This window comes from Quercus robur, chromosome 2, assembly GCF_932294415.1.
Source record: "Quercus robur chromosome 2, dhQueRobu3.1, whole genome shotgun sequence".
NCBI classification, from domain to species: Eukaryota; Viridiplantae; Streptophyta; class Magnoliopsida; order Fagales; family Fagaceae; genus Quercus; species Quercus robur.
Window position 1 is genome coordinate 21,146,084 of NC_065535.1, and position 24,661 is coordinate 21,170,744.

The following is a 24,661-nucleotide window of genomic DNA, read 5'->3' on the forward strand; positions in this document are numbered from 1 at the left end:
GGTTTTTAGACCCCTTAAAACAATTGATTTAATCTAGGTAATTAGCCAAGTTGTTACTTAGTCCAATTTAACAAATCTAGGTTATTACAATAACAAAGATCATATCATACAAAGTAGCGGAAAGATAAATAACACAAGATATGATCACCTAGGAAACCAAACCGGTAAAAACCTGGGGAGGATTTGACCTAGCTATCCTCAAGGTAAACTTAAAGCCACTATCTTGAAAGAATCGAAGTTCATACAATAAGACTTACAAGCCCCCATGCTCGACTTCTTATTGCTACCAACCAGTAGAACTTACTAACACGACCACGTGCAAGCTCCGAATCCACGGACTCCTTCTTTCTTTGGATTCACCACCAGATACAAGCACACCCGCTTGTGTTTTCTTTAAGCTTCAATGGCAGCAATCGAGTTGATCATCAAGGTGTAGATAAATCTTCTCCTTGAAAACTCTAAGTTTGTGTAAAGGAAAGCTCCTCTAGATCTCACAAGAGATTTACACAAACCGCAATATGAGCAACACTAAAACGTGGCTAGGGTTTACCTTTTATACTTAGGAAAAATTTTAAAAACCCTAAAACGTTTTAAAATAACTAGGATTGAGTTGGAAAATCTGCAGAAAAAAACATTCTTCCCAAGCTTCGATCGATCGAGCCAGGCCGAAATGCATAAAACTTTTCTGCATTAGCTCGATTCCAACTTTACATAAATGCACAACTTTGAGCAAGACTAAAACACTTCTAAACACATTGTATTGATCATGGTTTGCCAACAATACATATTAGAGTTCTAAATACATAAATACCTAAGTCTTTAGAACCTAACAGGTTAATACTACCGTTAAAATATATTAAGTCACGATTAATTAAATCATTTAAACAAGTCACATAACGATTAAACATGTCAAGTAACTAAAAATACATGTGAATATTCATTTTAAGTTTTTAATCATCACATTGTAGGTTGTAGAAAATTTCTTCCAACCAATTTGGAAGCAAACTCTATCCATTGTCATTTTACATAGTTCAATCTCATTTTGTATCTTCTCACCCAAAAAAAAAAAATCATTTTGTATCTCTTGTTACCATGTGGTAACTAGGACTCATAGTTGGGTAAAACCCAAAAGAGCTAACCGAATGGCTAGTAATGAAAACAATAACTCAGGCCCAACATAGAAATCACATTTTACCTGACCCATATAGCCAGAGAGAGAGGTCTTCTTTTTTTCTTTTTTTTGAGAGAATTTCAACATATGGCGTCTGCTCCTGATGATAGCTCTTTACTATCAGACCAAGACACCAATCAATTTTTGGTGTAGGTGGAGATTGAACCCATGATCTCTTATACAACCATCAGAAACTTTACCAGTTGAGTTAATTAGAACCCACAAAGAGAGGTCTTCTTGGAAAATCAAAATACAATAATATCGAATAGCTACAATTCCTCGCAATAATGTCGAATAGCTTGATTAATCGATAGGAATCTCCAAAGTCCTCCATTGTAACCTGATCCAACCACCAGCATCAAAACTGTGTGACCTCTTTCAATCACCTCTTTTTCCAACAAAAGAAAATTTTTCTTGATCTAATCATTCAAACAAGAATTTCAGTTATGAGGCAAAGACTAGAGTGCTGCTGCCATTCCTTGAGAACAAGTAACTAATGTTAATGCTCGATAAATGTTTTGAAAATAGAGAACTAGACCTAGTTGAGTCACATCTTGGATTTGGATTTTGTGGAATTCTGGCACCAACAAAGTTTTATTGCAACACCCTATTACAAATCAAGAACATGCTAGCTACTAATCATAACAGTAGCTAATTTTTATGCTAATGTAATTAAATTGTTACCATTTCTTTTCTCGATAATTCAATAGTTGAGCGTGGATGTGTAGAGGGATTTGAATTCTAGATATCTCTATTGAAAACACCAGAATGTGTTAACTAGTTAAATTACAAGGTTTTTAGCTAAATTGTAGCAATTTAAAACAACAATGCATGATGATAGTGCAAGCAATAAATGATAAGTTGAGCTTTTTAAAATTAGTGTAAAATGAACTAACAACTCATCAAGTATCCAAATTGCATATAATTTATACATCAACACAATGAATCATAATAAAAGTCAGGTTCAAGATTTTTTTTTTTTTTTTAAGGAAAATTATTGGGTGCTCCAGAAATACGATAATATGATTTTTTTTTTTTTTTCATATTTATGATAGATCTTACCATGAATTTAATTAGTAAGATCTATCATGAATATGAGAAAATGCAGCACCACATTATCATGCTTTAGGATCACCTGATAATTACTCCCAAAAAATAGCATCATGTCTTGTGCATTGGACCCCACAAGTAAGAGCAACGCCCTAGTCACTTACCACCACCACATCTTCACAACACCATATATAAGACTAATGTAATCATATTCACAACCCAAGCATCAGTCGCATGGGCGGGTCCTAGTCCATAAACTACATGTAGAATTAAACATACTCAAGAAAGACCATAAGAGTATTCACATCCAGTTTTGCATTCTTTGGTTATATAATGACTTCAAAAAGTCACTTTTGACTTTAACTGTCCACTTTTGTAATATACCATACATCTCACTCTCTATTTTACAATACATTTTATAAAAATATTCTAAAATAATTTTTTTTTTCCAATCCCCTTCTCACTTGTAACTAGGCCAAAATTGGAAATTAACACTGCTTTTCAAACAATATAATTAGTAGGCACTGTTTTCTAATTATATTTTTTACTAATATCTTGAGTTTAAAAGACTCGATTTAGGGCTTATAAATCGAGTCTCAGTTCTGATTACGTCTGATGTGGCGTATTTTCCACGTGGTGTCCACTTGAAAATTGAGTCTCTAAGACTCGATTTATAAGCCAAAAAAAATTTTAAGTCTAAGTTTCTCATGTACAAGCCATTCCCAAAAATACCCAAAAAAAATTTAAGAAATCCCAAAAACACAACAATCCCAGCACAATGAACCGAGAAGAGAGAGAGAGAGAGAGAGAGAGAAAAGGAAAAAAAAAAAAAAAAAAAAAAACTCACCCACAGCACAGCAGCCACCACCACCACCTAAAATCCAACAACGCCATCAACGCCAAATCCATACCCACAAACCCAAACAGACTGGACTCCACCACCTAATGACCCACCAAAACCCAAACCCACACAACCCACAACCCACTCACCGTTTCCCATAACCCACTCACCGATACCGACAACCCAATCACCGACTCCACAACCCAGTCATCGATCCCACAACCCAGTCACCGATTTCCATAACCCAACCATCGATTCATCGATTCCACAACCAAGCAACCACCGTGACCCACACCTCAACCTCGAACACAAACGCCGATGTCCACCACAGACACTGATCTCCACAAACCCACACCCTCCACCACGTCGATCCCCACAAACCCATACCCCCCATGACACCACCTATCCATGTAATCGCCGCCACCTAGTAACACAGCATCTTTGGTCTGTGCTCCTGAAAGAAGAGAGAGTAGACATGGTTAAAGAAGGGAGAGAGGACTAAGGTAAGGAGAGATGTCTGGGAGAAAAGAGACGTGCATATTATTTATATATATATATATATATATATATTTTTTGGTTTGACTGAAAAGGTAGAATTTGAATTAAAATAATGAAATAAAAGTACAAAGGTGTAAGTAAGGGTTTAGATGTGCTCCAGGGCTATACATACTAGTCTGACACTCAAGACAAAGAAAACAAAAAGAATATCATCATTACACCCATCCCTTCAAACAACTACTGTGTCTGTTGGTACGTGCCCTCCAATACACTGATAATGTTTGAATAATATTAAATGTAAGACTTATAAATCGAGTCTTAGAAACTTGATTTCCAGGTGGATGTCACATGGAAAAAATGCCACATCAGACGTAATTAGACCATGAAAATCGAGTCTTTAAAACTCGATTTATAAGCCTAAATCGAGTCTCTAAGACTCGAGATGTTAGTAAAAAATAGTTTGAAAACAGTGCCTACTAATTATATTGTTTGAAAAATAGTGTTAATTTCCAATTTTGCTCCTTGTAACCACAACTAAAGTTCGCGAAGACAAATTGACCAAGGACCATGTTAGCACTGCACAATTATCTAACCTTAAAAGGAACGCTTCATGCCAACAACCCACACCCCCAACCCAATGACCCAAACCAACATCCTTGATGCCAGATTGGTGCACGTCTACGACCATCGTAGCTCCCTACAACCAAATCGGCCACCATTAGGGAGAGAGATTTTGAGGGCAATAGAATGAATAAAAAAAAGATAAAATATTTACAAAAAAGCTACAATACTCTATATGTTTTTTTTTTTTTTTTTTTTTTGGGTCACAATACTCTATGAGTAAAGTAATTTTTTGCAAATTTTTGAACTATTATGCCTAATTGGGTATGAGAGTTTTTTTTTTTTTTGGTCATTTTTTTGCTAAGTTAGTTTGAAAAGCTAGATGTGAATGCTCTACCATGTTTAAAATGATTACTTATGATATAAGAATAATTACAGATGTTAATGATTGTTCAAATATACAAGTATCAAGAACAAGAACATAGTGATGTGTTATAAGTTTCAATTAAGTGAAATAAAAGAAAAATATGAAAATTGAAAAGATAAGGAACGAAAAGATAAAAGCATAGTGATGTGTTATAAGTTCAACTAATGAAGTGAAATCACTTGTAACTAGGTTGTAACCAAGATTCTCAAAATAAATAAATAAATAAAATAAAATAAAAAATAAAAGGTTTGTTACCAAGATTCATGGAGCCTTCACCAAATAAGAGCAACCAAATAAGAGCAAAACTTAGGTACAGTACTTAGGTGCTATTCTTTAGATTCCTCTTTTAGGATTTTGTTATGTGGATGTTTTCTTATGGGATGGAAGTATATTTTTTAGTTAAGTTGCTACATGGCTAAATTTTAAGATAGGAACCTAAAGAACAGTATCTAAGGCACTGTACCTAAGTCTTGCCCTCCAAATAAATATAATATTTGAATAAAAATATGTTTAATCTCACACCTACACTATCACTTTACGTGAAAATGTCTCTAACTCCAAAATCCCACAATATTATAATTTTTTTCTACTATCAACTACTAAGAATTTTAAATTAAACCTAACATAAATTTTATCCAGCGATAATTCAATATGCCTAAAGTCAACTAGGGCCATCAAGGTTCATTTTGAAATCAAGCGTAGATATACAAAAATTCCAATTTAAAAGAAAACCTTTTTTTTTTTTTAATTGCAAACCTAAAATTTAATTAATGGGACTGACGAGCCCTTTTTCCTTGGACGGCCTTATCAAATACATTCGTCCACCTTGACACGACATGGACGAAGGCAGGCAAGTCATTAATAAGAGGATTCAATACCTCGGACAATTACCAACTAGATGTCAGACCGTTGGAGCCTCATCAAAACTCATATTTATAAGCCCTAAGGCGTTACATGAAGAGCACTAAAACCACATTTAAGGCCTTAACAGCTAGAAACTATAAAGCTATATATACACACTCATTAGAGGCAAAGAAGGTAAATGATTTTCACCCAAATATACTCTTATACAGATAACTCTGATATTTAGAACTTTCTTATTTCTCTCGAAAAGCTTCTATACGCTAACTTTGGCATCAGAGACGTTGTGGAGGGCACCATACCGGTGACCACCTTAGGAGAGCCTTTGTTCTACATTTGCAGGAATTGTGACGAGGATTTAGCTCCATCTGGATAAACTTACAAGACTGACGATTTACACATCATCAGTTTGGCGCCATCTGTGGGAACAACATTTTCGCACTTAGGTTCAAAAGCATAGTTCCAATCAATTCCCAAATTCAGATGGAGTCCAACCAAGATTCCGCAACATTAGCCCTGCAAATCCAGACATTTACAGCTAGTGTGGAAGAACTCACCAAACAGAACTAGGAGATGAGGTTGAGACTTCAACAAGAGGGGAACCGGTTCAGGATCAATCAGGAAGACGAGAGAGGTAGTCAAAGGGAAAACAGATCTTCTTTGGGAAATAAAAAAGGAGATGGACGAACTAAGGAACGCCATTAAAGGGAAAATAGATCGAAACCTGGATAGAATGGTCAGGATGACGGATTCCCCCTTTACAACGGTAGTTTTGGAATGCCCAGTGCCGTCAAAGTTTCACCTGCCCCAACTTGAACCGTTTGACGAACTTAAGGATCCCTTGGACCACCTCAACATTTTCAAGACGACACTAGGTCTCCAATAGCCCCCTGACGAAATACTGTGTCACTCTTTCCCCACCACTCTTAAAAGAGCTATAAGGGAATGGTTCACGAAGTTACCAACATCGTTCATCGACAGCTTCAAGCAGTTGAGCAGTTCTTTTCTACATCACTTCGTCGGAGGAAAGCACCCGAGGAGGCCAATAGACCACCTACTCACCGTCAAACAAGGAGAGAAGGAGACCCTGAGGTCGTACGTGAAGTGTTTCACTTGGAAAACTTTAGAGGTAGACGAAGCTAATGACAAGGTGCAGCTAAAAACCTTTAAAGCTGGATTGAAGTCCAAGGAGTTCATGGTCTCACTCGCGAAGAATCCTCTAAAAACAATCGCAGAGATGCTCCTGAAGGCACAAAAGTACATGAACGCTGAAGACGCCTTAATCGCGATAAAAGACGTAGAGAAAACCAATGAAAATGGAAGGAAAGAAGATAACCAGAGAGGACAAAAAGGGAGCGCTCGGATTGTCAAACTAACGATAGAGGTAAAAGGAAAGACGAAAAAGCTTCTCGAACGAAAAAAATTCACTCTTTTAGTTATGCATGTTGACAAAATTTTGGCGTAGATTAAAGATGAGCACTACCTCAAATGGCTTAGGCCATTACATTCGTCACCCAACGTGAGTGATAAGAAAAAGTATTGCCGTTTCCTCAAGGATCATGGCCATTACACAAAGGATTGTAGAAACCTAAAGGAGAAAAAAAGGAAATCATACAAAAAGGGAAACTGTAGAGGTTTGTGAAGAAGGGAGAACCTAGTAGGTCCAAGGACGATGACAAGGACAAGCATGAAGCCTTACCAAAGGACGAGGACCACATATCCCAATATCTGCCAAGCGTGATCGGAGATATAAAGACGATCACAGGTAGGCCATCCATAGGAGGGTCGTTTAGATCCCTCAAGAAATCATACTGAAGGCAGGTGAACAGTGTCCACAGAATACCCCCCTTGAAGCAGAAACGAACGGACAGGGACATGTTTTTCTCCGAAAAAGATGCTAGAGGAGTGAATCAACCTCATGATGACCTCTTGGTCATAATGCTCACGATAGAAGGATTCAACTCCAGGAGAATCCTCGTGGATAATGAAAGCTCTGTGGACATCATCTATCTCTCCGCTTTCCAACAGTTGAAGCTAGACCCAGGAAGACTGCGCCCTTTTGAGTCCCCCCTTGTTAGCTTCAGTGGGGACAGGATGTATCCTAAAGGCATAGTGACGTTAACAGTCACAATAGGATCTTATCCGCGGCAGCTAACTCGTCAATTGGATTTCCTGGTGGTAGATTGTCCCTCTTCATACAATGTGATCATCGGGAGGCCCACACTCAACCGCTGGAAAGCAACCACATCCACTTATTGCTTGAAGGTGAAAGTCCCAACAGAAAGCGATGTAGGTGAAGTAAAAGGAGATCAAGTGCTGGCTAGGGAGTGCTACCAAGCAGTTTTGGTAGCCAAGAAAAACCATACGTGGATGATCGAGGAAAAAGACGAGGAGAAGGTGGAAGCCTTGGAAACTGTGGAGCTAGTAGACGAGGAGCCAATGAAGACTACCAGAGTAGGGACAACCATGAATTCAGACACGAAGAAGAAGCTAGTCCAATTCCTCAAGGAGAACCTGAACAATTTCGCTTGGAGCCACGAAGACATGCCAGGCATATCCCCGGAGATTATCCAACACAAGTTAGATATGGATCCAAAGAAAAAGCCCGTCCAGCAGAAATGATGAGTGTTTGCTTGAGAATGAAACCAGGCGATCATAGAGGAAGTAAATAAACTACTGGCAGTAGCCTTCATCCGTGAAGTCTACTACCCAGACTAACTGGCCAACGTCGTCCTCGTAAAGAAAGCTAACGGAAAATGGAGGATGTGCACGGACTTCACAGACTTGAACAAGGTCTGCCCAAAGGATAGCTTCCCCCTACCAAGGATAGATCAAATGGTGGACTCCACAGTAGGGCACAAGCTCCTGACTTTTATGGACACATTCTTCGAGTACAACTAGATAACGCTGGCAGAGGAGGACCAAGAGAAAGCTGCCTTCATCACAAGTCAAGGGCTCTACTTCTACAGGTGATGCCCTTCGGGCTAAAAAATGCAAGAGCAACCTACCAGAGGTTAGTAAACAAGATGTTCAGTAAATAGATCGGGAGGAACATGAAAGTGTACATGGACGACCTCCAAGAGACGTTCACAACTCTTAGACGATATCAAATGAAGTTAAACCCCAGCAAGTGCGCCTTTGGGGTGGCGTTAGGGAAGTTCTTAAGGTTCATGGTGTCCCAGAGGGAAATAGAAGCAAACCTAGAGAAGGTACGAGCCATAGTAGAGATGGCGTCACCCAAGACCGTGAAGGAAGTCCAGAAGCTCACAGGTAGGATAGCTGCGCTTAACAAGTTCGTCTCGAAAGCAATGGACAAATGCCTGCCCTTCTTCAAGACACTAAAGCAAGCCTTCGTTTGGACAGACGAATATGAGAAAGCCTTCCAAGAACTCAAGCAGTACTTGAGCAATCCACCCCTCCTGAGTCTGTCCAAGGAAGGAGAAAACTTGTATTTATACTTGGTAGTGTCAGCTACAGTTGTGAGTGCTATATTGATTCGAGAAGAGACAGAAGACAACTCCCAATCTACTATGTCAGCCAGGCCTTCCAAGGGGTAGAAGCCAAATACCCACGGATAGAGAAGATTGCATTCACTTTGATTGTCGCTTCACGCAAGTTGTGCCCTTATTTCTAAGCGAATCCTATCTTGGTAATGACAGACCAACCTATAAAAAATACAATGAACAAGCCTGAGGCTGCAGGAAGGATGATCCAGTGGGCTATTGAGCTCAGCCAATTCAACATAGAATACCACCCTAGGATAGCTATTAAGGCACAGGTGCTGGTAAATTTCATCGCTGAATTTACAATCCCCAACGAGGAGGGAGATACAGACAAGGCAGAAAGATGGAAAATTTAGACTGACGGTTCGTCAGTCCAAAAGAGGGGCGGAGTAGGCGTCATTATCATTAGCCTCGAAAGAGAGATGCTCAAATACGGAGTTCAGCTAGCATTCCCAGTCACAAACAATGAAGCTGAATACGAAGGAGTACTGACAGGACTAAGGGTCGGTAAAGCACTAGGAATCAAGAGCTTGCTCCTCCAGAGCGATTCAAAGCTCGTCATAGGCCAAATAAAGGGGGAATTCGAAGCAAAGGAGGAAAGGATGCAAAAATACCTAAAGTTGACGAAACTTTTGACACAAGAGTTTGATCAGGTAGAGTTCACATAGATCCCTAGAAGCTAGAATATGGGGGTAGACGAGTTGGTAAAACAATCATCATCAGAAGCAGGACCAACAAGTGAAGACCTAGAGATTGAAGTCCATAGATGCCCTGACATTGAAGAAGGCCACACCTTCACAATCCAGAGCGAAAGAAACTGGATGACCCCAATCTTATCCTTCCTTCAAGACGAACAGCTCCTACAGGATGTTGAAGAAGTAAGGAAGGTCAAGAAGAGGGCAGCAAGGTTCACGATCTTGAATGATACCTTGTACAAGAGAGGCTTTTCCATGACCTACTTAAGGTGTGTCAGCGAGGAGGAAGCCAAATATGTTTTAGAGGAGATCCACGAAGGAATTTGTGGAGATCATGCAGGCCCGAGATCCCTGATTAGCAAAGTTATCCGAACGGGTTACTTTTAGCCTACCCCGCAGAAGGATGCAAAGGAGTTCGTCAAGAGGTGCGATAAATGCCAGAGGTTTGAAAAGGTCCAACGCATCCCATCCGAAAAATTGATGATAATATCCTCACCATGGTCGTTTGCTCAGTAGGGACTTGATATCGTCGGCCCATTGCCCCAAGGTAAAAGACAGGTAAGATTTTAACTAGTTGCCATTGATTATTTCACAAAATGGGTTAAAGCAGTCAACCATAACGGAGGCGAAAGTCCAGAACTTTGTGTGGAAGAACATAGTCTGCCAATTCGGGATACCACAGATGATCATATCAAACAACGGGTGGTAGTTTGATAGTCAAGGTTTCAGGGAATTCTGCTCAAGGCTAGGAATCAAGAACCAATTCTCATCCCCTGGTCACCCCCAAGCTAACAGCTAGACGGAAGTGACAAATCAGACCCTACTTAAGATCATCAAATCTCAACTGGAAGAGGTAAAGGGCGCATGGTCGAAGAACTGCCCAATGTTCTATGGGCATATAGGACTACAACGAGAACCCCAACAAGAGATACCCCCTTCAATCTCACCTATGGCATCGAAGCAGTAATTCCAATCGAGGTAGGAATCACTAACCTGAGACAAGAAGCTTTCCATGAAGGCAGCAATGATGATCAACTGAGAGATAACCTGGATTGCTTGGACAAATCCAGAGACAGAACATCCCGCAAGATGGCGAAATACCAGCAGAAGATGTCCGAGTACTACAATAGAAGGGTAAAGCTCAGGCGACTTAATATTGGAGACCTCATCCTATGCAAGGTCACGCCTACCACCAAGAACCCAACCCAGGGGAAGCTCGGTCCAACCTGGGAAGGTCCCTATAGAGTCACCCATTATTCCCGACAAGGCAACTATCACATGGAGACATTAGACGGGAGGAAACTACCACGACCGTGGAATATTGAGCATTTGAAGCAATACCATCAGTAGATGTAGTGGACAAATGTATTCATGTTTGAAATAAAGCAATAAAAGAACTATTCAGCCAGTGTGATGCATGTAAAAAAAAAAAAAATGGCTAAGTAACAAGATTCTGCCTAGACAAATGTAAGTTGCTAACAAAGCCAAAAATGACAAGATCCCTTCAATGGGTGTAAGTCATAAAAATTGGCTAAGTAACAAGATTTCGCCTAAACGGATGTAAGTTACTGAGGAAACCAAAAATGACAAGATCCCTTCAATGGGTGTAAGTCATAAAAATTGGCTAAGTAACAAGATTTTGCCTAGATGGATGTAAGTTACTGACAAAGTTAAAAATGACAAAATCCCTTCAATGGGTGTAAGTCATAAAAATTGACTAAGTAACAAGATTCTACCTAGACAGATGTCAGTTACTGATGAAGCCAAAGATGACAAGACTTCTTTAATGGGTGCAAGTCACACAAATTAGCTAAGTAATAAGATTCTGCCTAGACGGATGTAAGTTACTGACGAATCCAAGGATGACAAGATTCCTTTAATGGGTATGAGTCACAAAAAAACTTTTGACTTAGTAACAACAACTCGCATAGACGAATCCAAGTTACTGACGAAAAAAAAAAAAAAAAAAAAAAAAAAAAAAAAAAAAAAAAAAAAACAAACAAACAAACAAACAAACAAAGCAAACAGGGATTATATGCAATCATAGAGTATCATGCAAGGCAGGAAAATAAACAAGTAAGTATAAAATTACTATTATAATTGAAGGCCCAAAAAGAACGAGCAAACAACATTGTTTCAACATTATAATTAAAAGCCCATAAACACTGGGCTAAAAACAATGTTCTAAAATTAGAGTAAAAACATTGTTCTAAAAGTAGAATCAAAAAGCCCAAAACACACTGGGCACCCAAAAAAAAAAGGGAGATTACAAAGAAAAAGTAGATAGACATAAGCAAGTTCAAGCATCAGCAGCTGCGTCACCACCAGCGAGAGGCGGAAGAGCACTCTCAAGAGCATCACCCTTAGGAGTTGTGGACTGGGAGGCTTCGTCAGCTGCCATTTCTTTGTCCACCTCTTCCAGATCCAAGTTCTCTAGATCCACTCCGGTAGGGTGCTTGAAGAAGTATTGCCTTAGAAGCTCAAATATTTTATAGTACCAATTGAAGAGCATTGTGTTGTACTCCTCAGTCTACTGGAAAGCTTCAACGGCCTTGGCATCAACAATCTTGATTTTCTCCTTCGCAGCTAGAAGTTGCTTGTCCTTTTCTAGAGTCAGTTGCCGCTCAGCTCTGAGGTCGTCCCCAAGGTTTTAGCCTTTTCCTTGATGGTGTTGGCCTCGTCCATGGCAACAATCAGGTCCTTCTTTAGTTTGGAGTTCTCCACCCCCAGAGCCTCCATCCTAGACATCGCAGATGGGACCTCTGCCTCCTGAGTAAGATACTCTGAGGTGATATGAAGACTCTCCCCCAGCACCTGAAAAGAAAATTAAAGTTTTCAGGATGAGGCAAAAAGAAGAGAAAGAAAAGGATGAAATCGCACAAGTACATAACCTAGACGAGTTTGTGGATATGACGACCCACAACCTTGTTGGAGGGCATACCAGAGAAGACCTTCAATTCCTCAGCAGTGATGACCTCATGTGCCCTCGCCACTACGAGTCCAGCGTCGTCCCAAACACTGGTCGAGCGGGAATCAGCCTTCTCCTTCCCCTTATTGACCACACGTGGCTTCTTCTAGATGGGAGTAATCTCTTCAACCGAGGTAGCCGGAGAAGCTGTCCTCGTCGTCTCAGTGCCAGGGGCAGCTAGAGTGACAGAGACTCCCTTCTCTACAACACGCACTATCCTCTTCCCAAGATTGGACAATGGCTCTTTTTTCTTGGACCTTATTTTCACATACATGTCCTGGTTAAATTTAGTCATCATTCCTGCAAAAAGGAAACACTTGATAAAATAAAAAATAAATAAATAAATAAATAAAAAAGAAGAAGAAGAAGAAGACAGAATCAATGACGAACTAAATAAAATACTTACTTTTCTTCTCTTCAATCTCATTAGTGTGCAGGACGAAAGTGGAAGGCTTCGAGCCAATGCTGATAAAAGCCAAAGTGCGAGGATCGACCAAATCGTCAAAGTCGTCAATTGACTTCACGTACTCAATAGCAGCCTCAACACGTTGCTTGTACCTGCTCTTAAGTTTGGGTCGTCTCTTAACTACACGAGACAGAGAACAGAAGAATTAGTAATGATAGAATGAACACGAAAAGAATGAAGGACAAAGGACTGGTAGAAATAACGACGCACCTAGACTCGGGGTTCTCCACCGACAAAGCAACCTAGGGAGATCACCCAAAACCTCGTCAGAGGGAGTCTCCCAGTCATCCCCGAACACAAAAATGAATCGGGACTTCTAGCATTTGAATGACGAGGGTAGGTCCCGGACAATCCTAGTCTTCCTCTCCCAAGGCACCAATTCGTAGTACCCATGTTCCTTGGACTCCTTTAAACGATACAAATAAACAAGCTCGTTCATCTTAATCATATCTCCTTCAGTAGCAGCCAGCCATATCTCTATACAGTTGACCACTATCCTCCACGAATTGGGCATAAATTGCCCGGGAGCAATGTCGAAATGGCCTAGAAGCTCCATAATAAAAGGGTGGACGGGGAATCTAAGCTCGTTTAGGAAAGTAGCCTCGTAGAAGCATACCTCCCTAGGCTAGAAGTGACAAGCTCGTTCTTCCCCATAAGGAAGACAAACCCTAACCTTATCAGGAAATTGGAACCTACCCTTGAACCTGGAGAGCGTCTCATCGTCTAGACTACACAACTCCCTAAGGGCATGGAAAGCCCTAACCTCCTGAAGGACGGAGACTGCGGTGTCTTCCTCCACCTCCACAGGGTCGTCGCTAAACGACATCTCGGTCTCAAGCTCACTCGATCTCACCTCAAACGTTGCTCCTCACTCACTCACTAAACCCTTAAACCAATCAATTGACTGATAGAGCAAGAGGACCAAATCAGCCAACACAACGCCTAAACTACTACCCTCAAAGACAAAGTTTTCAACTAAAGGGAGAAAGGTATGAGAAACACCTATAGAAGCCCCCAAACGCGCAAAGAGGAATAAAATTGAGGGGCATGCTATCCTAACTTTAGTGCTACTAACCATGGAAAACCAAAAAACAGAGGAAGAGAGAAGATAATTCTAAAAGCCCCAAAATAGAAAAGAAATCAAAAACCAAGCACAATCTATCTATGCCATAAAAAAGCGAAGAAAAAGGGGAAAGAGAGACACACCTCAAAGGAAGCAACCACAGAATGCAAAAGCTCAACCACAAAATGCGAGAGCTTGAAGAAAATCGCAAGAACAGATTGGAGAAGAAGAAGCACAGAGCAATGATTGAGAGTTGGAAAAAGTGAAGGGGAAAGAGGAAAGAAAGGAAGTTTAAAAACTAGGCACAAAAAACTGAAATTCAGTGGGAAACCCAAGAGTCACACAAATGGAGCATTAACTCCACTAGTTAGAACACGCCACGTGGCCACGATGTGTATGGCATCGCCACTACGCATTAAATGTGGAACAAAACCCCAAGAGCCATGTCTAGTTAGAAAACCTTTCATCTTCCGATGATCGTCTTGACACACCACGACAACCACAGAACCTAGGGGGGCAGCTGATGGGACTGACGAGCCCTCTTTCCTTGGACGATCTCATTAAATACATTCGTCCACCTCAACATGGCATGGACGAAGGTAGGCAAGTCATTAATAAGATGATTCAATATCTCAGATAGTTATCAATTAGCTATCAAACCGTTGGAGCCTCATCAAAACTCGTATTAATAAGCCCTAAGGCGTTACAAGAAGAGCACTAAAACCAAATTTAAGGCCCCAATAGCTAGAAACTATGAAGCTATATATACACACTCATCAGAGGCAAAGAAGGTACATAATTTTCACCTAAATATACTCTTATACAAATAACTCTGATATTCAAAACTTTCTTATTTTTCTCGAAAAGCTTCTATATGCTAACTTTGGCATCGGAGTTGTTGTGGCAGGCACCACACCAGTGACCAACTTAGGAGAGCCTTTGTTCTACATTTGCAGGAATTTTGATGAGGATTCAGCTCCATTTAGACGAACCTATAGGACTGATGATTTACACATCATCATTAATCAATCACAATTTTTTGACCACCAAATTAAACAATCAAACCAGTAATCGGGTACCTTAGTTTCATGTAGAAATCTTCATTTTGAGATCAAAACACTTGAATCATGGCCAAAATGGGCATTTGCCTATTTCGCCCAAAAGATGTAGCAAAATGCCCCTATTTTGAAACTCCATTTAATGAAAATCAAGTTTCAATGTAAAACTGGATTTAATGAAAATCAAATTATTTGGAAAAATTCACATGGAACTCAAGTTCCATGAACTCGAGTTCCATAATTTTATTTTATTATTTTAAGTTTGATTGCCTATAACTCAATTTTCTAAAAATCGAGTTTCAAAATAAGGGTATTTTGCTAGATAGTTTCAAAACATGGGGCATTTTGCATCATATTTTAGGCGAAAGGGGCAAAAGCCCATTTTTGTTCTTGAATCATCAAAAGCCTCAAATCTAGCCTAAGTCCTATTACTCGTAGGTCTATTATAGTTTCACTCAATTAAACTAACAAAAACCGAATTAGATGATCCAATTACATATTATTGTAGCCTATTTGGTTATAACAGTGCTAGTACTAGATTGAAAAGTTGTTATAAATATGATACCAGAAGAACCACTCCTGTTATAGCACCTTAACACCTACTTCGGAGTTTTTAATTTTAATTAGAATCTTAATTTCTTTCTTAAACATTCGATTTCACGGGTTAATATCCAAAATACAAAAATACCTAATTTGTGCGTAAACCATAACCCTAAAAATATAAAAACTTAATAAATCCTTCAAGGATAATACTCTCATCATATTAGGCATTTAAATCGTCAATCAGCGGTTTTAATTAAATGTTTGTACGATCAATTTAAAGAATTTAGAACCGACATTCAAAAACCGCAATCAAATGAAACCTAAAAGCTAATACTAACGTTAAAATCTCTCAAATTCCTAACAAAGCCCTTAGAATTATAAGTACAATTGATATCAAATCTTGAAATAATGGGTTGGATACATATAGGGGAGGATTCAATCTAATCAGAAGGCAGAAAAAATGGGAAGGAGTCATAAACAAACAAAAATCTTGATCTTTGCTTTGCAACTAGATTTAGCCAAAATCCAGTGACAGCACACTTTTCCAAGGCTGGACAAGAACAGTTATAAGTAAATGAGGCCAAAAAGATCTTGGTTGCCTCAAATATGTTAAGTGAATCTAATATAGATTGATTTTTGAGTGAATCTTATTTTATTTTAATTGTTTTTTTTTTAATTAATGCGATGACATGGGTTTGGGGTGATTAGACTATGATTTTTATTTTTATTTTTATTTAAGATTTAGAGTTTTAGAAAGTAGAAATGCATTTTAGCTGTGTTAATTTTTTTTTATAAAAAAATTAGCACATTTAATAAGGTTAAATTTTGGTGATTGGTGTGTTAAATATTAAAATTTTAGCATTTAGTATATTTGATGCCAATACTTTAAGGAATGCTACGAGACTATATAATTGCTTTATATAAAACTTCTTCTTTTTTTGAACACATTTCTTCCTTTCTTCTTCCATTTTGTTTTTCTTATTTTTCTTTTTCTAATGAAAACAGAATATTCTGTTTCTAAAAGGGGAAAAAATCAGATTCTATATGGTATTTGTCTTTTTACTTTAGAGTTTAAACAAACGCTTCCGTTTTCAATTACATGAGGTGGCGCAAAATGACTGGCTGGAATTTATACCAATCATAAACACAAGCCAGAGATATGACCATGTCCAAGGAGGGCTAATATTTGTAATTTTGTATATCTTTTAGGTCTAGCACATTCCCATTTTGCCCGTGATTAACGCTCAAATTGGAGGGAACATACTTTCCCTTTGTAAGCAAGATCAATTGCATTGTCATATCAGGCAAAATTACCATTTACTTTCGAAGTACAATAATATGGTATTTCTTTGTCATTTCTTAGTAATTTCAATATTGGATTTAGGTTTTTCAAAATATTATTGACATGGATACCACAAAAGTTGAAAAAATGAGGGGTGCGGGGGCGGGGGCGGGGGCTACGTTGTTGAATAGATTGTATTCTTATTAAATTTTAGTTATTTTATATGGGAAAAAAATAAAAGTAACTGGAAATTATAACTTATTTTTCGGGTACAATAATATGATATTTCTTCGTTACTTCTTAATATCAATGTTGAATTTGGATTTCCACAAATCCATTAACATGAATACAAGAAAAGTTAGAAGAAAATAAGAGGAAAGAGTTATATGGCTGAACTTATGCTGATTAATAGATATTTTTATAATATATATTTTTTGCAAATGTATACAACTTTGTATACATCTGTTTAGTTTACCATGTAAAAGATATATTACTAGTACAATGTAAATTAAAAATTTTCCCTGATAGTATTTTATATAAATTTTAGTTATTTCATATAAGAAAAAAAAGAAGAATAAAAGTACTGTGCTAGAGCCGTTCTTCAATGAGGTATGGTCCAAGTAATTTTTTACCGTTAGCCAAATTCCAAACATGCTTACCAGTTACCAGTTACTACAAAAGAAACTTGAATAAAAAAAACGTAATTCTTGCACATAATTGATGCTCAAAAGTCAAAACTAGTGCATAAACTGATATCAGGAGAATTATTACAATTATAAAATGTTTGATGTCGCATATGGCATATGGGAGCATTCAAATGGTTACATGGAGAAAACTATGGACAGGACTGAACTATTAGGTCCAAGAAATAGAAGGCATTGGGTAGGCTGATTAAAAAGAAGTCTAAAACATTAGCTGAATGAGTGGCATTAGCAGAAATGATATACATATACCAGATTATAGGTAGAGAAAGAATTAATTAAGGTTGTTTAGGATGATGTTTGAAGCTGACAACATTAAAGAGCCTGAGGTGGTACAACAGAGCAAAGCTCAACAGATCCATAGTGAAGCAGTTCCTCTATCATTTGCTCAATATGATCATCCTCAAGAGGCTTGAACTGTTGCTGGCTGCTTTCCACTTTAACTTTCTTCACAACCCAATTGGGCTCTAGTTCTGGTCCTTTTTCTGGGAACCACATACCCATTTCAAAAGTTTTTCCAGCAAAGGCATTGGAGGCAATGAGATGTGGTGATGGTTCTTTTTTAGGCTCTGGAGCTAATGGTTTGGTCATTTGCAGTGAAGCCATGTAGCATTTGTGGAGTTTAGCTGTCAAAGTTGCTGAAAGAAGCTTGGATGAAGATGACTGAGATGCATTTGGGTTGTAAGGGAAGTTGGTTCTAGCTCTTGGACCACACATAAGCCTTGCTGCTTCATCATAGGCTCGTGCCGCGTCTTCAGCCGTTTCAAATGTTCCCAGCCAAATTCTAGTCTTCCTGCAATTGAAACGTTTCGTTTAGTACGCAACCAAGGAAAACAAACTCCATGAAAAAAAAAAAAAAAAAAAAAAAAAACGTATTTAGGTTTCAGTAACTAATTAGGTCAACGTACAATATAGGGTGGCGAATTTCGGAGACCCAAGAGCCCCAATGCCTCTGCCGGACGCCTCTGTATCGCTGTTGCGGTCGGGCCATTATGAAGAAAAAGAAACGTTTCTTGAGAAGGTGTTTGTGAAAATGCCTGAATGAGAGAAATGAGGTAGGAAAGTTGTGCCAAGTGAGGGAGGGGGAGAGGGGGGTTTTTGTAGTTGGGTTTGTTGACAGATATAGATGCAACTGGAGGCTCTTTTTCTAAGGCTTCTCTGGCAACCAATTTGGGGAATTGGGTCCCACTGGAGCTTTTGAGGTCTAAACTTCTTTTTTCTGTGTCTATTAGTTACCAGTTGGTCTGTGGCAACGATTATTGAATAAATAGGTGGAGAATTTCAAACTGTGACCAAATTCAGTTCACATGATTTCTTTTTTCCTTTTATGAAACAAGCTATTATATCGAAAATATCATGCTACTGTTCTCTTGCCTTTTTGGCTTTTGCCCATTCTTTCTTCAAGGAAATCTAAGGTCATAGTCTCATAGATTCTTCTCATGTGAGTTTGGTTCATTTTAGAATAGACAAATACAATGACTCAATCAAGTTCATTATTATTAAAGATAATAAAAAAAAATAAGGAGAATAAAATATTTTTATTTTTGCTTCTAGCTGATCAATAAAAAATCTTTGAACATATCATACTAGACGACCAAAATACCAAAATTAAGATAACATATTGCATATTGGAAGGATGAATAATAATAATATTTTGTTTTTTTTGTTTTTTATGAGTTGAGTGATGAATTATTATACGTTATAATATGGTCCCTAGGGAGCGAGAGCTCTATGCATCAACTGTTACCAACATGATTGAGTCAATTTTGCGTTGGGACACATTGATTAAAAGATTCTTGGACCGTAATAATTATCCTAACAATTCAAATCATTTGATCATACCTTTTGTACTATTATAGGATCAATCTGCACTCACGAGCAACAATGTCCTGATGTTTTTCATATATATATATATATATATATGTATATATATATATCAATTGGAGGGTAGTGTTTTTTTATTTTTTATTTATTTATAAATGAGAATTATTTTTCATAAATTGAAAAAATATGCTGATGAAGCTACATGGTAGGCTAGATCTTTCTTCCAAAAAAAAACAAAAAAGGTGGGCTAGCTTGCAAGGTGATATTTGTTTTGGAGCTTTCATTTTCATGCAACTTCTATAAGATAACTGATGCCATATAATGCAGTGAGGGTTTTTGTTTGTATTGTAGATTTTGTTGTGAACCAAGTGTCTAAAAGCTCATAGTCATAGCATGGAGTTAAAAATTGGAAACATTAGCATATGTAGTCATATGCTACATAGTACGTAGAAGAGGACAGAGAAGCTGTGTTCCACACTTTCATGTTTAAATTTGGATGGTTTATGCAATGCACCACCATAGATTCATTGTTCACCCACGTGCCTAGAATGACGCCCCATATTGAGAGAGAGAGAGAGAGAGAGACAGCGAAACAAATTTCTGTGTCTTCCTCAGTACAAGTTTGTTTTTAAACACAATCATATGGTGTGTGGTGAGAGATAAGCATAGCCTTTAATTATTCAGCAGCTATTTCTGACTGTGTCAAACTCCAACATGAGCATGATAAACACTTTGTACTCTCTTTCGTTGAACGCTCTCATCTCATAGTCTTACTTACGGCAACTACCAGTTCAACATAAACTAACGGAGGATCCGGGTTCCTCGTAATTGAATATCAATTAGATCTCTTTCGTGCATGCCATGTCTACGGTGCAAGGAAAAGAGCCAAGAAACTTTTCACCCTAAAATAGTCAAGACTCAAGACATGTTATATGCTCAGTCGAACTAACAATCTTGGATTTGACAATCAGGACAAAAAAACTAGAAGATTGCAGACAATAAAAGATTGAACAGGTTTAAGAATAACTTTTCTTTTCTTTTTCTTTCATTGTAATAAATTATACTTTTTTACTTTAAACTATCACTTTGATTACACTTAACTATCTGAATTATTGAAATGCAAAATGAACCCCTCAGTTTTAAAAATATGTTATACTTAGGGTCTATTTGGTAGACTTGTTTAAACACATGTTTTCAGTTTTTAAATAACATTACATGCATTTTTACACACTTTTTCACCCATACATATTTCCACACATGTTTTCAAACAACAAAACACATGTTTTCAAATACATGTACCGAACATCCCCTTAATCTTTTATGTCTATTTTATTGTTTAGTCGGACTAAATTTAACATTGAAAGACTAATTTACCTATTTTGTATATGTGTTTGAGAAAGGAATTGTCATGCTTAATACCAAAACAGACAGGCATGACAAACATTAAAGGAGGGGTGAAAAATTAAGGTGGAAAAATGTAATTTGTCCTTTTTAATTTTTAACAAACGCCTATTTTATTCCTAAAAGGGAGGGGCATTGAACCCCAATATACAATCATACAAAACCAGCCCAAAGAATCCAAAATATCAAAATGTGGAAGCTTAACGAAGAAAAAGTTTATGATGAATTTCATCATAAAAAATTACGATTAAACTATATATAATTTGAAACTAGAGAGTAAGATGGAAGGAGAAAAAGAGGACAAATGGACAATCGAACAAACAGCATTTAATGGAAAGATTGAGAGTTCTTTTGTCACATTTTTGGATTACAGCTAACCAAATAGCCTGAAATCAACAGGAAGGTCAAAAAGAAGATAATCTAATGTCCAGTACATAATCTAATGCATAGGGCCCACATAGAACGCGTGAAGTGGGTCCCAAAATCTAACATGGGTGATGATAGCAAACTGTCCGGTTTATGTGCAACTGTATGAAACCTCCCATGGTTTCGTGCCCACTACACGTTCTAAAGTCACATGCAAACGCAATACTTTGGATTTTTGTTTTTGTTTTTTTAATATAGCAATACAATGCATTTTTTTTTGAGAAACCAATACAATGCATTTAACGAATAACGATAGAGGATTGGAATGGTGTTCAGGGATAAGAACATGGGATATCCTTGTCAACACACGACATTGTGCACGTTCTCTCGATTTTGGTTCTTCCTCATACAATGCATTAACAATTAACACTCCATTTGAGAATTGTTTTGAAGACGAACGGTATTCCCCAAGTCAAATCCATGATACTAAACAAGATATAGATGAGTTTTGGAAAAATCATTGTAGACACCGTATTTTGTACCCCTTACGACTCGAGTTCTCGTTTTTCAATAATACTGAAATTTTAAAACCTAAGGTTGGTTTAAGGCCCAATCAGATTCCAAATTGACTTGAAAAATGTTAAAATAGAAATTATAACTTTTTATGAGCAAATAAATTTATTTTTTGGAAAATAAAGGTCAATAAACCCTCGGCCTGCGTACGCAAGTCTGATGCATGCGTACGCAGGCATGAACCTCGCACCTAAGGTTCCAGAAACCTATGAAGGTCAAATTTTATGTATTAAAGACTAAGGTTTGTAATGAATTCCACATCATCTGGGAGTTGTTCCTGTAGGCACCGCTTTTTGTACCCTTTACAATTCGAGTTCCTGTTCTCCAATGATGCTGAAATTCTAAAACTTAAGGTTGGTTTAGGGTCAATCAGATTCTAAATTAACTTGAAAAATGTTAAAATGGAAAATATAACTTCTTATGAGCAAATAAATCTATTTTTGAAAAAGAAAAGGCCAAGAAAACCCTTGCACTGCGTATGCAGGTTAGAACCTGTGTACGCAGGTCCGATGCGCACGCACGCAGGAACACGCAACTAGGGTTTTATAATCCTATAAAATGCAAGTTTTCTGCATTAATGTTGAGGTTTGGAACAAATCCCACATCGTCTGAGAGCCATTCCAAACCCCTATTTTCTTACTATATAAAGCCATACATGGCACATTTTCAAAACAAACAGAAAATCCTAAGAAAAAACCTAAGATTCACTAGAAATAGTGAATTAAAGAGAGAGTTTTTCACAACACATCCATAAAATCAATTTTATTTTGATTGGGACCTTTTCTGGTCTTGATCCTCGAGTTTTGAAATTTACTAATCATTTTGTTTGGTTGTGAATAGATTTGACAGAGAGGAATAGTCAAAATCAAGTTAAAAGTGCTTTTGTTTTTTAGGTATATGTTCTAACCTCTTTTCTTTCATTTTTTCTTTTAATATTGCTTTTATTCCTGTTTCTTTGTTTTGTTTGTGTGTTAACATGTTTGTTTAAGTTTAGGTTTTAGTTGTTTTCTGTTTTAAAGCATGCTAGGTTGCTAGATTTGTTGTTTTTTATTGTTATGTTCTTGTTTTCTGGGTTAGGGTTCCTCAGGGCATGTCTGCGTGCGCATGCTTCTGCATGCGTACGCAGGCTCAAAGTATGCGTACGCATACAACTGGCCTGCATATGCAAGCATATGTATGCACACGTATACTCGTGCCCAGAAACCCTAATCTAAGTATTTCTGCTTTTGTTTCTTTGTTTCTTTTACATAATATGCCTCTATGTTGACATTCTCATATGTTTTCCAGCCTCTATTTCTTTGTTTGTATGTTTGTTTGCTTTAACATGCTAGATTAGGGTTTTTTTTTTCTTCTCCTTGCTTTGACACCATGAATATGCATTTACATGTCCATGCATTAGTGTCATAGGTGCTGTGATGCAGTGAGGTAAGTAAGGTAAGACATGCATTAGTATGAACATGTATTTTAGTGATAAATATGCTTGCTTGATGGTTTTTTTCATATCTAAAAGTTTGATTTATATATATATATTTGATGCTTAGCACTTTGTTGCCATGCCTACCTTTTTGCCATAATTTGTTTGCTGCCTTAGATGAGATAACATGAGATGTCATGATAGATGAATGCTAGAGTTGATTGATAAGCATGATAGAAGAATGTTAGGTTTGGGATGAAATGCCATGTTATATGCTTAGATGTACGCTAGTGTGTGTTTGTGTGTGTTTAGATGCAATGTTAAATATGTCTTTACTAAGATTAAGACATAGGATACAATGAGTGGAAGCCGACCCATGGATCAGGCGGTTTTGGGTGCCTAACACTTTCTCAAAACCATACCTAAACTCCGAACTCAGACTCTAGCAGTAAGACTAGTCCTCCCATGTAAGCACGCTATATTTATGGTTCCTAAACCATAAAATTAGGTGGCAACTCCTTATTTTTCCTCTGCCTCAGTCCATTCAGCTGAGGCGTACTTCCCAAAACGACTCACACCGCGCGTTGTGCTCACAGTTCCAAACCCCCATTTTTCAACTATATAAAGCCTTACATGGTATATTTCAAAAACAAATCCTAAGGGAAAACCTAAGATTCACTAGAAATAGTAAATCAAAGGAGTTTTTCACAAAACATCCTCAAGTCAATATTTTCTGATTAGGGTCTTTTCTGGCCTTGATCTTTGAGTTTTAAGATTACTAGTCACTTCTTTGTTTGATTGTGAATAGATTGACTAATAGGAACAGTCAAAATCAAGTTTCAAAAGCTTCTTGTTTGAGGTATTGAGTTCTAAGCATTTCTTGTTCATTTCTTTACTTTTTCTTGCTTTAATCTTTCTGTTTTCCTTGTTTCTATTGTTTCTTCATATTATAACATGTTTGTTTAGCTTAGGTTTTCTTTGCTTTATGATTTTATGCATGTTAGGTTGTTAAATTTAAGTTCTACTCTGTTTTTCCGCGTTTCTATGTTTCTGAGTTAGGGTTTAAAATGTGTTTGTGTGTGCATGCTTCCTGCATACGTATGCAGGCTCAAAGTATGCGCACACATGTTACTGGCCTACATATACAGGCCTATGTATGTGCATGCATACTCGTGTCCAGAAACCCTAAATCTAAATTTTTTGCTTCTATTTCTTTATTTCTTTTACATAATATGCCTCTATTTTGACCCCTTTTATGTCTTTAAGTCCCGATTTCTCTGTTTGATTATTTGTTTGCATTTAACATACTAGATTAGGGTTTCCTCTTTATTTCTTACTTTGATACCATGAACATGCATTAATATAATCATGTATTGATGTCATAGGTGCTGTGAT

The 24,661-nt window shown here is 37.6% G+C and overlaps 2 protein-coding genes across 2 annotated transcripts; one reads left to right on the forward strand and one right to left on the reverse strand.

Annotated features, from left to right (window-relative positions):
• Nucleotides 1-9,598: 9,598 nt before the first annotated feature.
• On the forward strand, nucleotides 9,599-9,994 carry LOC126696109 (uncharacterized). Its single transcript, XM_050392896.1, has one exon. The coding sequence runs from the start codon at nucleotides 9,599-9,601 to the stop codon at nucleotides 9,992-9,994; it is 396 nt and encodes a 131-aa protein (XP_050248853.1).
• Nucleotides 9,995-17,704: 7,710 nt separating this feature from the next.
• Nucleotides 17,705-18,920, reverse strand: LOC126712858 (ethylene-responsive transcription factor ERF003-like). Its single transcript, XM_050412350.1, has 2 exons — nucleotides 18,597-18,920; nucleotides 17,705-18,481 (listed from the first exon to the last, which is right to left on the reverse strand). The coding sequence occupies exons 1-2, from the start codon at nucleotides 18,677-18,679 to the stop codon at nucleotides 18,004-18,006; spliced, it is 561 nt and encodes a 186-aa protein (XP_050268307.1). The 5' UTR covers nucleotides 18,680-18,920; the 3' UTR covers nucleotides 17,705-18,003.
• Between the last annotated feature and the right edge of the window lie 5,741 nt (nucleotides 18,921-24,661).